Source organism: Molossus molossus, unplaced genomic scaffold, assembly GCF_014108415.1.
Source record: "Molossus molossus isolate mMolMol1 unplaced genomic scaffold, mMolMol1.p scaffold_m16_p_6, whole genome shotgun sequence".
NCBI classification, from domain to species: Eukaryota; Metazoa; Chordata; class Mammalia; order Chiroptera; family Molossidae; genus Molossus; species Molossus molossus.
The window spans coordinates 159,623-175,333 of NW_023425399.1; the positions used below are offsets into that span (position 1 = coordinate 159,623).

A 15,711-nucleotide genomic window follows, 5' to 3' on the forward strand; every position below is an offset into this window, starting at 1 on the left:
GTCACTGGCTGGCGCCAGGCGAGGGAGGCGGTTGTGGGGGGAGGGGACGAGGGGTGAGGTAATGCCGGACGCTGCTGCTGGAACTGCCTCTGGGCTGTCAGGGGTTGCAGAGGGCCAGGCAGGGCCCCTTCGGGAGCCAAAGACCCATCCCAATCTGTGGGTGGGGGGAGGCAGGGTCACTGCAGTAGAGGACACTGGAGACCTCCTTCCTGAGCCCCAGTGACCATCATTCCAAACCAGCTGCTGCCCAGCCCCTGGTGGTCCAGACCACACCCAGAAAGCTGTGGGTGGGGGCAGCCTCTGCCAGGTGCTAGCCCCTTAGGACCCCACCTACAACCTGGAGTCTTCCCCCACAGCTCCCCCACCTCCCCACAGAGGCTGCTGGGTTCACCACTCACTGGCCAAAGGCTGTGCTCCTGTCCACCCAGTGCCCTCCATTCTCCCCTGCCTCCCAGGAGAAGCCAGGCTTCCCCTGGGCCCAGAAAACTCCCTTCCTTGAGCCTCGACTGCCTCCCTATATCAGACGGGCTCAGGGTCCATGACCTGGTCACTGGGCCTGGGAGATTAGGACCCCAGCCTGGGACACCCAGCCCTTTACTCCTCCAGCTGGTGGATGAGACCCTACAGGACAGTCTGATGTGAACTGAGGGCCCTCAGGACCCCTGTGGGGTGCTGGCCTTTCCAGGGCAGGAGAGCCCCTGGGGGGTGCAGGACCCACAGGGGACCCACCTCATCCACAGCTGATTGCATAGGGCCTAGAGGGACACCTGGGAGAAGGGCGCTTCTGGCCACACAGGACTGTGGTCACACCCCATGAAGTTCCCAACACTCAGTGGGGGGGGGGGGGCTCATGGCGTGGTAGGGGGCTGCAGAGCCCCTGGGCTGCTGATGGACGCACCAGAGGAGGAACTGCCACCAGCTCCAGGGCTGCCAGGAGTACCTGCCCCCCAACAGATCCACCCTCAGCAGAAGGGGGCAGGAAGACCCCTCAGCTCCCGAATTCCGGGGAAACTCTCTCCGGTCTGATGGCCCAGGGGAGGAGCTCCCCCACTCTCTCTTGCTGCCCCCAGGCCTGGGCTGGGCAGGTAACCAACCAGGACAGGTCCCAGCCCCCTACCCGCCCATCCCAACAGAGCCTGGGGAAGGGGAATGAGGTCGGGGCTCTGTGCTTGCGGTGGAGGCTCACCCTCCGCCCACTAGTGCCCCTTTGCCCAGGTGTGTCCTGAACCCAGTTGGTTTGGGAGTGGGGGAGGGACATAAAGACCATCTCCATTTACCCCATGGACAGGCTTAGGTAGGGCTCCAAACCCCTAGTACTGAAAGTTAAACGTGTGTGGGAGGGGTCGGGGGGCATCACGTCCCTGGAGTTACCCAGAGCACGCCCCGTGGCTCCCAAACACAAGGCGCTTTCCCTAAGTGCCCCTTACCTTTGAGCTAGACTCATGGAAGGACTTACGGGCTGTTAGGAAGGCAGCCTCCCAAGAAGATGGTGCTAAGATATGCTCCCCCCCCATCCTACTGTAATTTCTGGGGGGAGACAGTCACCCTCCCCCAATTACCACCCGCGGGTCTGACTCCGTGGGTGGGGGCCGAAGCTCATCTCTGAACGTCTGACAGCCCCATGACGACGCCTCCTTCCAAGCTTCAGCCCACATCAGTGTCCCTTTCGCATTCGGGGGGTCTCCCCTTCAGAGAGGGTGTGGGGGCGCTGCGCGGAGGAGGCCACAGCGAAGCGCGCTGGGAGGAGAAGAAAGGGAGCCCCCGGGAGGGGGCGGCCCCAGCCCGCCCAGGCCCGCCCGCCCCGCAGCCGATTGGCCCCGCGCCGCTATATCTGGGCGCCCACCCGGCGCGAGGCCACCGCCGTCCACCCGCCCGTCCACCCGCCCGTCCCGGCCCCTAAGTGACCGCAGCCCAGCCTCCGCGCTCCCGCGCTTCGTTCCGCCCAGGCCGCGCCCAGCTGGAATGCAGAGATCGCCGCCCGGCTACGGCGCACAGGACGACCCGCCAGCCCGCCGCGACTGTGCATGGGCCCCGGGGTCCGGGGCCGTCGCTGAGCCGCGCGGCCACCCCGCCGCCGCCGCCGCGCCCGCTGCGCCCGCCGCGCCCGCCTCGCCTCCCAGCCCGCCGCGCAGCCCGCCGCGCAGCCCCGATCCGGGGTGCTATGGCCTCAGCCAGGCCGGCCGCAGTGAGCGCCAGGCGGCCGACGAGTCGCGCATCCGGCGGCCCATGAACGCCTTCATGGTGTGGGCGAAGGACGAGCGCAAGCGGCTGGCGCAGCAGAACCCCGACCTGCACAACGCGGTGCTCAGCAAGATGCTAGGTGAGCGGCGCGGGGGGGAGGAGAGGGGAGCAGGGGAGAGGAGGGGACCTCGCACTGGGTGGCCAGGGCGGGCGGGGCCGCCCCTACCCTCGCCGCATGCCCAGGACGCGCGCAGGGCCCTGTAGTCGGCCCGCACGACGGCAGCCCACTGACCCGCGTCCGCGGCCCGCAGGCAAGGCGTGGAAGGAGCTGAGCGCGGCGGAGAAGCGGCCGTTCGTGGAGGAGGCGGAAAGGCTGCGCGTGCAGCACCTGCGCGACCACCCCAACTACAAGTATCGGCCGCGCCGCAAGAAGCAGGCGCGAAAGGCCCGGCGGATGGAGCCCGGCCTCCTGCTCCAGGGCCTGGCACCCCCGGCCCCGCCACCCGAGCCCTTTCCCACGGCGCCTGGCCCAGCCCGTGCCTTCCGCGAGCTGCCCCCGCTGGGAGCCGAGTTCGACGGCCTGGGTCTGCCCACGCCTGAGCGCTCGCCGCTGGACGGCCTGGAGCCCGGCGAGGCCGCCTTCTTCCCGCCACCCGCGGCGCCCGAGGACTGCGCCCTGCGAGCCTTCCGCACGCCCTACGCCCCCGCCGAGTTGTCCCGGGACCCCGGCGGCTGCTACGGGGCGCCCCTGGCCGAGGCGCTCAGGACCACGCCCGCCCCCACCGCGCCGCTCTCCGGCCTCTATTACGGCGCCCTGGGCGCCCCGGGCCCCGGCCCGTACCCTGGCCCGCTGTCGCCACCGCCGGAGGCCCCGCCGCTGGAGGGCGCCGAGCCGCTGGGGCCCGCCGACCTGTGGGCCGACGTGGACCTCACCGAGTTCGACCAGTACCTCAACTGCAGCCGGACTCGGCCCGACGCCGCCGGGCTGCCGTACCACGTGGCGCTGGCCAAGCTGGGCCCGCGCGCCATGTCCTGCCCGGAGGAGAGCAGCCTGATCGCCGCGCTGTCCGACGCCAGCAGCGCCGTGTACTACAGCGCGTGCATCTCCGGCTAGGCCGTCGCGCCCCCTCGCAGCCGCCATCACCGCCTCCGCCTCGCTGCCGCGTCACCGCCCTGTCCCTGCCGCAGGTGTCTGCTGCGGCTGCCAGCCCGTGGGAGCCGCGACGCTGCAGCCTGGCCTCCGGCCCGCAGGCCCTGCAGGGCTGGTTCCCACTTGTCCGGGCTCTTCTGGGCCGCCCAGGCCGAGAGCCTGTGGGCCGGCCCGGCCAGGGTCCCATGTTTGAAGCGCTTACCCTTTTCCTGCCGTGTTTCCTAGAACCAGGCTGAATTTTTTACTTTGCCTTTTTTATATATACATAATAACACTATATTTAATTTTTCATTAAACTTTTTGACCTTTTCTTCCAAGGGGTTTCAGTGATCAAAACATCAATGTAGCAAGGACTTTTTAAATAGGAGGAATGACAATGTTTGTTTGGAGCCGGGTCCCCCCAGGCGAGGGAGGCCACAACGAGGAGCCTCATCCTGGACTCTGAGCGCGCTGTCTCCTCTGTGGAGGTGGTGAGGAAGCAGTTCCCCCAGGGGCCCTGGACATGCCCTTCCCTCCCAATCTCCCTGAAGAGCCTGACCCCCAGCTTGGACCCCACAGCACCCTTCCATCCTTCCCAGGAGGACACCCCTAGACAGATGGGGTAGGAGGCAGGAGCTACGGGCACTCCCCACTCTCCCGACCCTCCATCCCCCTCCTGCCACCCCATTTTAACTCCAGCCTAATAGCGGTCAGACTACACCGAGCAGCCCCCACCCAGGTTTCACCCAACTCATCTCCTTAGCACCTCCTGTCAGCCCAGGGACTACCCAACATAGTGCCCCCCCTGGAAGGAGGCTGGTGGGCTTGCGACCCTGGGGGGCCTGTGTGTCTTTCTCAACCCAGTGTCTCCAGAAAGGGCAGAACCATGACACACCCTGGGCTCTGCCCAGTGAGGGTCAATGACCAGAGCAGGGGCTCAGGCCTCCCATTCCAAGCCTGGATTTCCCCCACTAGCTTTGTGACCCCTCTCAGGACGGGCATTCTCTTTCCACACTGTCTCCTTGTCCCAGCTCCTTTCTGACACCCACAGGTTCGGGAAAAGTGGCCATAATCACCTTCTTGGGTGATTCTTCTGTGGGACAGAGTCCATGAGCACCCCAGACATGCACACACGCTTCCCAGGGCCTAGCAGGTCCTCTAAGCCAAAAGGAGGAGTCATGCGTCCCCCTGGTCTGTCCTGCCCCAGCCCCCACACTCACAGTATCTGGGGGTTCCCACTGATCCCTGACAGTGCTGATGTGGGGCAGTCACACTCCGTCTCCCGGGAGCACAGGTGTCTGCGGTGTATGGGCTCTGTGGCTGCGGGTGACACAGGCTAACTACATGTGTGAGCACTTATGAGCCAGTACGGACACGCGTGTGTGCCTCGGTGTCCACGCTCGTGGGTCTGCTGCCTGAGTGTGGGGGAGGGAAAGGGCATGCTGCTGTTGTAGGTCCCCTGCCTCTGGAAGGCAGGCCGACATCAACTGCCTGTGTGTTAGCTGGCGTGAACCCTGCACTTCAGCTGGCAGAGTTGAGGAGCTACACCTGGGCCCCTACCCCCACCCCATCGGCAGCAGGGCCCAGAAAACTCAAAGACAAAGGTATAGAGAGAGAGACAAGCTGTGGAGGGCCAGAGATGGACTTGGAGGTGGGAAGAGGTGCCCCCAGCGGGTGGAGGGAGAGAGAAACAGCCCCCAGGACACGGAGAACATCATCTGCTCCTTCAAGCATACAGGAGGGCTGGTGCACAGCAGAGACAGGGCAGCCGGGACACAAACAACATGGGTGGTCCAGTCCAGGCTCGTTTGTCATGGGGGGTGCAGAGGGGCTCAGGCACCACTGCTGAGTTCTGGGCTCATACGTGGAGAGAAGTGCCCATCACCCATGAGTGTGCAAGCCCCACGCAGCTCTCATGGCCCACCAGCTCCTGTTCTGGACCTGCTGGAGAAATTGCAACCCCTGGAGCCCTGGGTCAGCTGGGCCAAGGTGCACCCCAGTGTGGCCCCTCCCAGGACTGGACACCATGGTAGCTGGAGTCCAGGAGCCTCTGCCCCAGGTGTGGGCCCTCTGAGCCCTCACCCACCCCCTGGCCACGGCAGATGGAAGGAGGACAAACCCCAGCCTGTCCTCTGCCTAGAGGCAGGTTCCCCCTGCCTGGGCCCAGGCACGTCCCACCGGTGCCCCGCACCCAGGCACCCGTGGGCACGCAGAGAAGGGTGCTTGACCAGCAGACAGGCTGTCTGTGTCGTCTCTGCCGTCCTCTGGCACAGGCAGGAGCAGTACTCTCCACTGTGGGCTCTGCACTCCACCCCACCCCACCCAGAGGGCCCTCCCTCCAGCTCCCCAGTGTCCGTGGGATAAGGAGTCACATGGATGCCTTGGGGTGGCATCGCCCCCATCGCCTGAGTAGGGAGGAGGCAGAGCAGCTCATTCTTCAGGAGCCACACCCTCAGTACCAGGGTGGGAGGCCTGTGGGGTCCCAGTGTGGGGGTGCTGGTGCCAGGGACCGAGCATCCTGATCAGGATCAGGAGGGCCTCCCAAGAGGGCAGCTGTTTCTAATCGTGGCTCCTCAGCAGTGGCACTGGGCAAGGGGGTGGGGGTCTCTGCAGAGGACCCTTTGTCCAGAGCCCTGCCTGGGGAGCTCCCCAAGGGGCCTGGCTCTGCCCCAGCTGGACCAAGCTGCCTCCTAGATAGGACCACAGCCCCAGGGCCTGTGTGGTTCCAGCCCCAGGTCCAACTTTCCACCCCTCCCCCTCTTGGCTCCACCCACCTGCTTCCCCAAGGGTCAGAGAAGGGAAGTCCCCACCCCGAGCGGCGCTGAGTCAGGCCAGGCCGGAACAGGCCCAAGCAGCCTAGTGCCTGGCGGGAAGTCCTAGCAGCCCTGCCTGGCATAAGCTTGGGCTCCCAGGTCTGGGACCCAGCCTGGCCCTGGAGTGACCTGGGCAGAGGTGTGGGACCCTTCTCAGCAAGCAGCCCAGGGAAGGGGGTCAGGGAGGTGGGGCAGAGAGCAGGTAAACCGCAACCTCTCCCCAGCGGGCCCAGTCACTGTCTCAGACCCCCTCTGGAACACCACATGGTGAAACACACCAGGACCAACTCAGTGCTCACACGCCCAACCCCAGCGATGCCATGCTGGGCAAGGAGGCCCGTAAACCCCCCTGCACTCCACTGGACAGACACTGCACAATCCAGTCACCTAGCTCACAGGCTACAAAACCTACATACATTTTTAAGTGAACAATCAATGTTTTCAGTATCTTCATAGCGTTGTACAAGCATCACCACCCATTTCTATAACCGCCCCCCCCAAAACCCACGCCCATCAGCAGCCACACTCCAGTCTCCACCCCAGCCCCCGAGAAACACCCGTCTACCTCCTGTCTCCGCTTCGCCTCTCTGGACATGTCAGGGGCGTAGAACCACAGCAAGTGGCTTTGGAGTCTCGCTTTGTTCACTAAGCACCACTTCCTTTTTTCTTTTCTTTATTGCTTTTAGAGAGAGAGGAAGAAGAGGGAAAGAGAGAGAAACATCGACGAGAGAGAACATCCACTGGCCGCCTCCTGAACGCCCCCCACTGGGGATCAGGCCCACAACTGGGGCATGTGCCCTGACCAGGAATCAAGCCGGCGGCCTCTTGGTGCAGGGTCCACGCTCACCCACGGAGCCACAGTGGCTGGGCTAAGCATCACATTTTCAAGTTTCACCCATGTTACAGCATTTACCATTCATTCCTTTTTAAGGCTGAATAATATTCCACGGTATGGACAGACCACATTTGGTTGATAGATTCATTAATGATGGACATGTAGGCTGAGTCAGTGTCTTGGCTATTGTGACCGATGCTGCTATGGACATTTTATGCAGATAAGTCTGTGTTAAATTACATAAATTTAGCCCTGGCTGGTTTGGCTCAACAGTTAGAGCGTCCAGCCTTCGGACTGAAGGATCTTGGGTTCGATTCCCAGTCAAGGGCACCTACCTGGGTTGCAGGTTTGATCCCTGCCCCAGCTGGGGTCGTGGGCGAGGCACCCAATCATGTGTGTCTCTCACATTGGTGTTTCTCTCTCTCCCCCGCTCCCTCCCTCCCTCCCTTCCATTCTATCTAAAAATTAATGGAAGAGTATCCTCAGGTGAGGATTAACAACAAAATAACAAACTTTTAAAAAATTAAAATAAAATTACATAAGTTTGTGTCTCTGAGGACCCAGACTGAGCAAGTAGGGTAAACACCTTAAGTCCAGAGTAGACAGCTGCCCACCCGCCGCCTCCCACAAGCACCCACCTCCCATGGAAGCACCGAGGGGCCGTGGCCAAGGCCGTGGAGGCTCCGCACCTCCGCTCTGCTGCCCACGACCCGCCCCAGCCCGGCCCCACGACCGACCCGGCCCCACGACCCGGGCCTCTGCGCCCAAGCGCTCGAGGAAACAGGAAGGTGCGGCGGCGGCGGCACAGGAGGGAGCGCAGGAAGCGCCGGCGGGTGCGGGGCTTATCTGGGGCCGCAGCCGGACCCCTGGCCTCACGCCCTGCGCAGGCTGCGCAGGGGTCGCGGGGGGCAGCAGGGGGACAGGGCCGGATCACCTGGCGGGGTTCCCTGCCCAGCCCAGCCCCAAGCAGGACTGTCTCAACTGGGAGGTGGAGGGAGGCGCCAAGGCCAGTGCCAGGCCTTCCCTGGGCCAGGCTGTGCCCCTCCACCCGCAGGTGGCCAGGGGCAGGGGGCCAACCCCAGGGCCGCCCACCTCGCTACAGCACACACAGCTGCGCCTGCCACCGTCCTGACCGCCTCTTCCCCTCAAACAAGGACTGCTTTCCCCGCAGTGCCAGCTCCCTGCTGATTCTTGGCAGGGGTGGGGGGGGATTTGGGGAGGGGAGATGGTTATTTGTTTCTGTGCTTACAAAGCTGGGTCTTTTCCTAGGGAGGGGCCAGGATGAGGACTGTCCCTGGGCACTCCCCAGGGTCCTTCAGGCCACTGGCAAGGACAATGGGCTACCGCACCTGGCACTCCCCCCAACATAAGTATTTGCTTTGCTTCCTGGAGTGGGGGGCCTTGTTTGTTTCCCCTGAAGCCACAGCTGGAGCAGGCAGCCTCCTTGAACACCTGCAGGGACGGGGACTCCATTCAGGCTCACAAGCCAGGGCCAGTGCCGGCAAGGCCAGCGCCCCCTTCAGGTCTGGGTGCAGGTGTTTCCTGCGGGGGGAGGGGGGCTCCCCGCTGGCGCGCAGTGCCAGGCCTTCTCAGCGCCCAGCGGCAGATGTGGGGGCTGGCTAACTCACATCCTGTCCCCCAGCGGCAGCTCCATGAACCAGAACTGCTCTCCAAGGGCCCAGGTTCTGGTCCTTCCCCACCTCTCCTTGCTCAGTCAGGCTGCGGTGGTGGCTGGGGGGACAGGGGCGGTGGGGGAGGTGCTGCTGGAGCCCAAGAGAGGACCACAGGGCAGGGTGCATGCACCACCCCTTAGGCCTTTCGGAAGCCTGGGAAGGGGGGGAGGGGGAACGCACAGTGGCAAAGTCAGGACTAACTTTCTGGTTTATCGAATCCAGAGACTAGTTGGATGGACCGTGTTCCAGATGTTCTTTCAAAGGCTCCCAGTCTGGGAGGCCGTGGGACCGGCTACCCTTCAAAGTCAGCCTGGCCCCTCCTTTCCGCACTGCACGTGGTGGGCTGGCTCCCTGCTTTGGGAAATTGCACAACCCTGGCCAGTGCCCTGCAGCCCCATCTGCCACCCTGCACAGCCCTCCGCTGTGCCCCCCCCCCAAGCAGCTGAGAAGGCAGGAGAGTGGGACAGGCCACCACTGAGGGCAGCCCCCACCCAACCACGTGTGAGCCCCAGAAACAGTTTGTCATTGGGAGAACCAGGCCCAGGCCACATGCCCAGGCATCAGCAGGAAGGGCAGTGCGTACCAGGCTGGCAGACGGCTCGAGTCCATGGACACATAGAGCCCGTCCAGAGCCACAACGCAGGTACTCTGCCTCCATGACCAATGGCTCTGGCCCCGTGGTCAAGTCCCTCTCCACCGCTGTCTGGTCAGCTCCAGCCAGCACACGTTTACTGAACACTCGTGTGCTGTGCTGAACAAGCCACAGAGGGTCCTGGTGCTGAGCCTAAAGAGCAGTGAGCATCTTGGGGTCTGAGTAGGGCACCCCCAGCTTTCGCTCGGCTGTCTCAGCAGCAGGCATAGCTCCGTACCTGCCCCCAGACCCGACCGGGTTAGGACATCCCCACTCAGCACAAGTGAACCTTGTGCCAGACGCCAGACCCCACCCTGCCCTCCAACGAGACGTGTCCATCCCAGAGCCTGTGAGCAGGACCTGACTTGGAAAAGGGTCTGGGCAGATGTGATCGAGGAGAGCACCCTGGGTCACCCGGGGGCTGAGTCCAGTGGCAAAGATCCTTATGAGAGAGGAGGCAGAGATTGGAGGGATGCAGCCAGAGCTAAGGACACCTGGGACCCCCAGAAGCTTCAAGGTACAGGAAGGGGCTCTTCTGTGGCCCCTGGAGGAAGCGTGGCCCTTGGACACCTTGATTTCAGGCCAGTGACCACAAGAAAAGAAACTTCTGTGGTGTTAAGCGCCTAGTTTGTGGTGAAGTTTTACAGCAGCTTCTGAGATGTGGGGATGGGGCCCAGATCCCCCACACCCATGAGTAAAACGGGGTGCGGTGGGGGCACTGTCCTGAGAAAAACTGAGGAGCAAGGTTGTGTGGGCACCGTGTTCTGCCAGCTCCTACCAGAGGCCTCCAGCGCCTCCCCTCAAACAGACATTCAATTTGCCAGGACAGACCAGGAAGGCCCCAGAGAGAGCTCCCATGGCAGGGGGAGGGGAGGCAGGAGCCTGGACTGTGCTAAAAAACACACCCCTGCTGCACACACCTGTGCGCACACGCTCGCTCACACACACACTACGGGGGGGGGGCAGGGGGCAGGATCATCTCACCCACTCATGTACTTGTGGTTTAGGGCTTGGGTGGGATTGTGTCCCTAAAACTCCTCTGCCACCCGCACCCCCACCAAGGCTGTGGTCTGTTTGAACCTTCCTGGGAACGGGTGGGTGAAGGGACAGCCTGTTGCCCACCCACCGCCCCCAGGGCATCCTGACCGTTCCCAGCAGCAGGAAGGGAGCACTGTGGGTGGGCGGCAGCCACGGCTGCCCTGAAGCCCTGGTGTGCTCTCCCCACGGGCCCCAGGCCTGGGGCAGGTCCAAGTGCCAGGAGCCAGCTGCCAGGGGAGAACAGGGGCATGGTGGAGGACTCCGTGCTCTCTCTTACTGACTTTCCCAAGCCCCCAACTCAGCTGCGCCCCCATCTTAGGCTCCTACCTGGACACTAGGCCCCATACCAAGGACCACACAGCAGGAGTCCAGGGATGTGACTGCTCCCCTCAGCTGCTCCTCCACCAGTGCCCCCCCAAGTTCAAAAACACACACCCAGGTGCTCAGGACAGAACCCTGGGGTTGCTCAGACCTCCCTTGACCCCTTCATGTCCCAGCCTATTCCTTCGGCCTCAACCCCCCCAGATACATACCACACACACATGCACACCCCCCACCACACATACATACTCGCACACACACATACACACACACACCTCCCCCCCACACACACACATACACACAGTGCAGGGGTGTTCCTTGATCTGGACTCACAATCCCTCCTCAGTTCAGACCCTCAGGCCACAGCACTGTTTGTGAGTCCATGCTCCTGCCGTGAGTTTCGGCCCAGCTGACCCCCCACCCTAGTCCACATTGCACACGGATGCTCTGTGGGACATGCCAGTACAGTGGGTGGCACCCTCACACTCAGCGTGTGCCCAGGTCTGCGCCTCATGGCCCGGAGCCCCTGAGAAGTAAGTCGGAGGCTGAAGGCACACACGGTCCAGGAGCCTAGTTCCCACGCTGCCCACAGGGCACACGGGGGCCCCAGATCTTCCACTTCCTGGCGTGTGACCTGGGGCAAGTCTGTGACCTCCTGGTGCCTCGGTTCCCTCATCTCGAAAGCAGGGACAACAGTTCCACCGCACAGGCTAATGGTGCTAACACAGGGACCGTGGGAGCTGGGGGAGGGTCAGCCCGGTGCGGCCCCTGAAGGCCTTCCTAAACCCCGCTCTGCACTGCTAGGACCTGGGGCAGGCCTGGTGGGTGCCTCCTGGGCGCAGCACCTCTCTGGGAGAAGCATCCGCCTTAGCCAGGTGCTCTACCTGCCCCACCTCCCCCACTTGTCCACAGGCTGACCCGGGAAGGGCCAGACCCTTGGTCTGTGCGCTGTGAGTGGGGGCGCTCGGGGGTTGGCGCCCCACGCTGCCAAGTCCCAGGGCATGAGACAGTGGGTCTCTGGCCAGACTGTCCAGTCCCACAAAGGGGGCCGCGGCCACCCCTCCCAGGGCCGCAGGAAATGGCCTGGCCGCTTGCAGCCAGGGCCAGCGACTCCGGCTTCCCCTCAGGCCCGTTTCCTTTATCCGGCTGTTTTGCTCTGAATTCACAAAGCTCAGCCTTCCCCTCCCCTCCATTTCCACCCCTTCCCCCACCCCGGAGTGGAGCAGGACGGATACCAACCGTGTTCCAGGGCCCCGCAGTGGAGCCCGCCCCCAGCCTGGAGCCCCGGACCCTGCGGGAGGCACGCCTCCGAAGCGCCCCCTGCTGCCCGAGACGGGGAGCGCCGCCCTTGCCCAGGTGTAGCGGGAAGTGTACCCCTAGGCGCCCCAACAGTCAGTGCTCCGAGCGCCCACTCCCAACCAAGAAGCAGAGCCCAGGGCAGCCCCCCGCAGCCAACAGACGAAGGGAACAAGAACCAGACCCGCAACACCCACTATTTATTGAGGCCTGATCCGGTGTGTGGAGGGTACCAGGCAGGGCTCACATCTCCGAGTTCTGGGCCCTCGGGGGGACGCCCCGGATGAGACCTGGTGGGACCCAGTGGCCCACCGAGTCAACACGGAGAGCCCCGGGCAGGCGGGCTAGGAGCCCCCCTTGGCCAAGGCCCGCAGCGCGAAGAGCTTCTCCCAGCAGGTGGCGACGGCGTCCAGGGCTCGCAGCAGGAGCCGCCTCCGGCTGCCGCGACGCCGGGCGGGGCGCGTTGGGGGCCACCAGCTCCGGCTGCGCTGTTGGGAACAGGGCGGTCAGCAGTGCGCATGATCCCTGCGCCTGCCCCCTGCGGCTCAAGTCCGGCCCTGGGCAAGGGCATCACGCCTGGTCAGTGGCCCGATGTCAGCCCCAAACCATGGGAGGGCAGGGCCCAGGGTCTGGCTGGACCCGCACACAATCGGGGACCCGGGCGCACACCTGGCGCAGGGTCCGGCAGTGGCGCCGCATCACCGCCTCGGTGCGCAGGGCCACGGTCCACGCAGCCTTCTCCAGCGCCCCACGGGGGCCCGCAGCCACCGCCCCGCGCAGCGTCCGCCCCAGGGACGCTATGGACACTAGTATACTGTGCTCCTGGGGAGGGAGGGGGGAAGAAGTGCTGAAGAGCCCTGAGGAGGCACAAGGAAGAAGGCTGGAGGGTGTGGGTGGGGCATCTCCATACCTTCTCAGCGCCGCAGGAGGGTGCCACCCAACCCCGGCGTCGGGCCAAGGCTCCAGTCTGGTTTTTCTGAGTGAAATGAAGATGCCTGGAGCCCGGCCCGCTCCTGGCCGCCCCGGGCCCAGCCCGCCGCAGGGCAGCCTGCAGGTCCTCGCAGATGACAGCTTGGTAGTGGCGGAGCACGTCAGGGACGCTGCAGGTGCGGGGTCGGGCCCCGCGCGGCGCGGTTCCCAGCAGCGCCAGCAGGAGCGCCCAGAGTGCGGGCTTGGGGGACACCTAAAAGGCCACCAGGTCAGGGCGGGCCACCCAGGCCTGTGGAGGGGGGTCCTCTCCAGTAGCCTCGCAGGCAATATACTTCGCCCCCACCCCAACCTGGGGGAATCTCTGAGCTGATGTAAAATGCAGGTGTCACCACAACATCCAACAAGGGCAGACAGGTCTGGCAGGACAAATCGCTGCTGTTTTAGAGAAATACCACAGGCCTGCAAAGGACAGCCCAGTGCTGACCGGCGGGGTGAGAGGGCTGGGAAGGAGACAGACTGGGGGGGGCCTAGGCCTGGGGTGCAGCAGTGCCCCCTCCCCAGTTCAGCCTTGCCCCTGGTATACCTGACCCCCCCCCAGAACTGGGTCCCTCCCACAGGAGCCATAGGCAGAACCACCCCCATGATCAGCTCTGACCAGAGAAATGCGGTTCCCCTGCACGCCCCCAACCAGGAGAGGGGTGAGGACTCAGCTCATGGCCACACCCACTTAGAAGGGGAAGGCTTGGGGAAACCCCAGGGCCAAGGGAGGGGGCCACACGATGCCCTTCCAAACGTCTCTGGTGAAGGCCCCCCTCCATTCTGGAGGGGACCAGCTCTCATGGGTAGAAGCCCAGCTCCCCAGAAGCCCAAACATCAGAAAAGCCTCATCTCCAGGCTCCCAGCCCCCAACCCACCCTCAGGCCCCAAGATGAAGTCTGAAGCGGCTGGAAAATCAGTCATGTGAACCGGGCGAGACCAGGACTCGACTCTGCTTCCCAGCCCTGGTGGGCCGCCTGCCGAGCTGCACCCCAACCAGAACCTAGGCCATGTCTGTGGGGCTGCTGTGTAGGGCACTGGGCCGCAGGCACAGATGCAGGTGCCCCTTCTCAACCCGACCTGCTGGACACAAAGGCCAACTCGGGGTCGCCCCTCTGCCTGCTGCGGGTCAGAGGGCACAGCGACGGGAACGAGCTGGTGCTGGAGGGACGTCGCAGTGGCATGGCTGCCCAGGGGTCCTCGGGAAGCTTGCTGTCCAGCCCCCCCAACACACTCACGTACCCCCACTCAGGCCAGCCCAGCCCAGAGGACTCCCTACCCCCAACACTGCCGGGAAAGGCCGGGCCCAGCACCCCGGGCAGAGCACCCCGGGCCAGGCCTGGGGACGGAACCAGGGGAATTTCCCAGCCGGCCGGTTGGTCGGTGGGGCGCCCCAGAACAAGCAGCCTTTCCTGGGCTGTGCAGGCTCCTAGCTCCCAGCCCCTGGGCCCACGTGAGTCCCCTCGGTGGGCCCGAAGCTGCTCACCATGGGCCTCTCGGGGTCAGGCCCTCCCTCAATCCCGCCAGTGAGCCTCCATGACCCTGGGGTCTTCAGGTGGGGACGCGGCTCTCTCCAGGTCCAGCTCCAGCCCAGCCAACCCCAGCCAAAGGCTTCCCTGGACAGGCTGGCGGCAGCTGACAAGGCTTTTGAAGTTGGCTCCTCCAGCAAAGGAGGGAGGAGGGAGGAGGGAGGCAGGAGGGAGGCCCCAGGATCCCAGCCTGCCCCCAGCCTCTCCCCACCCCTATCCAATCGCTTCTTCAATTAACCTGACCCTAGACCCAGGCTGGGCTCTCCTCCCACCGCGTTGGTCCTGATTGAGGCACCAGCCCCTCGGAGCTGTCTGGGAGGGTGGGGTGCCCAGTGGGCAGAGGGCAGTACAGCCAGGGGGGCAGGCCAAGGAAGTGGGGGCTGCCCACACCCTCCATCAGCCCCCCACCCCGTCAGCGCCGTCTCTCCCAGGAAGCTAGCCCAGGTAGAACCAGGTGAGTGAGCCACGACAGCCCCACACCCCGCTGCTGCCCACCCGCCTACAGAGCGGGGGCAGCCTCTGCAGCCCACTCGCCTGAAACTGGAGCCGAAAAGTCAGTTGAAGAAAAGCTGACGTATAGTTTCCCCAGAGAGAAATAACTGAACCACCTCAAAGCATCTAAGAAGACAACCTGAGACGTTCACAGGACGCCCTGAGCCCTGGAACTCCAAGGGCCCTGCGGGAGGCCCCGCCTGCCAGCACAGCCAGAGGAGGGGTCCCGGGGAGACACCCCACTCGTCCACAAGGCCGTCCACGTGCCCGCGGCCACAGCCAGGGCACTGCCCTTCCTGGGCCTTGGTTTCCACCCCCCAGAGAGACTGTGAAGCCCGGGATTCCAGGGCTCCGTGTCCGTGTCCCGGGCAGACCCTCCCACCTCCCCCAGGACAGGGGAGGAGAGCCAGCCACAGCCACCTGCCCTGCCATGTGCAGGGCCTCCTGGTCCTTCATCCTCACACCTGCCAAGTGTCCCCGGTAACTCACGCTTCATTCACAGGTGAGGACAGCTGCAAGTGCTTTAGGAAAACTGCTGATTATAAAGTAGCAAAGACAAATTCACCTGCAAATATGAGGCCCTGTGACTAGTGACATCTCCCCACAACACCAGCCTCCCGGTCAGCCTTCAGCACTGGCTCTGGGGGGCCCTCGGGGGCTGTGGCACCCAAACACGGGAAGTCACCCACCCAGCGAACCCGGGACACGTGCCCCCTCTAGAGGAGCAGCCGGCCCCAGGGGGGCGGTGCCAGGAAAGGTGCCCTTCCCGCCACCTCCTCCACAGAATCTCTGCAGGGGCCTCCTCGC

The 15,711-nt window shown here is 64.2% G+C and overlaps 2 protein-coding genes across 2 annotated transcripts; one reads left to right on the forward strand and one right to left on the reverse strand.

Annotated features, from left to right (window-relative positions):
- The first annotated feature begins 1,855 nt into the window (after positions 1-1,855).
- On the forward strand, positions 1,856-3,555 carry SOX18 (SRY-box transcription factor 18). Its single transcript, XM_036244334.1, has 2 exons — positions 1,856-2,320; positions 2,493-3,555. Exons 1-2 carry the CDS (start codon positions 1,963-1,965, stop codon positions 3,293-3,295), a joined length of 1,161 nt encoding a protein of 386 aa, XP_036100227.1. The 5' UTR covers positions 1,856-1,962; the 3' UTR covers positions 3,296-3,555.
- An 8,706-nt stretch (positions 3,556-12,261) lies between these two features.
- Positions 12,262-15,360, reverse strand: CUNH20orf204 (chromosome unknown C20orf204 homolog). The gene is given in 7 exon segments (XM_036244623.1): positions 12,262-12,405; positions 12,587-12,739; positions 12,828-13,100; positions 14,370-14,500; positions 14,503-14,628; positions 14,631-14,724; positions 15,325-15,360. Coding segments are annotated over 7 exon segments (957 nt in total).
- Between the last annotated feature and the right edge of the window lie 351 nt (positions 15,361-15,711).

What these genes read in the sequence shown, in the direction of transcription:
- SOX18 (XM_036244334.1), top strand. Translation starts at nt 1,963, where the DNA reads ATGCAGAGATCGCCGCCCGGCTACGGCGCACAGGACGACCCGCCAGCC. An exon ending in GGTGCTCAGCAAGATGCTAG is followed by an intron (nt 2,321 to 2,492) that starts GTGAGCGGCGCG and finishes CGCGGCCCGCAG; the next exon opens with GCAAGGCGTGGAAGGAGCTG.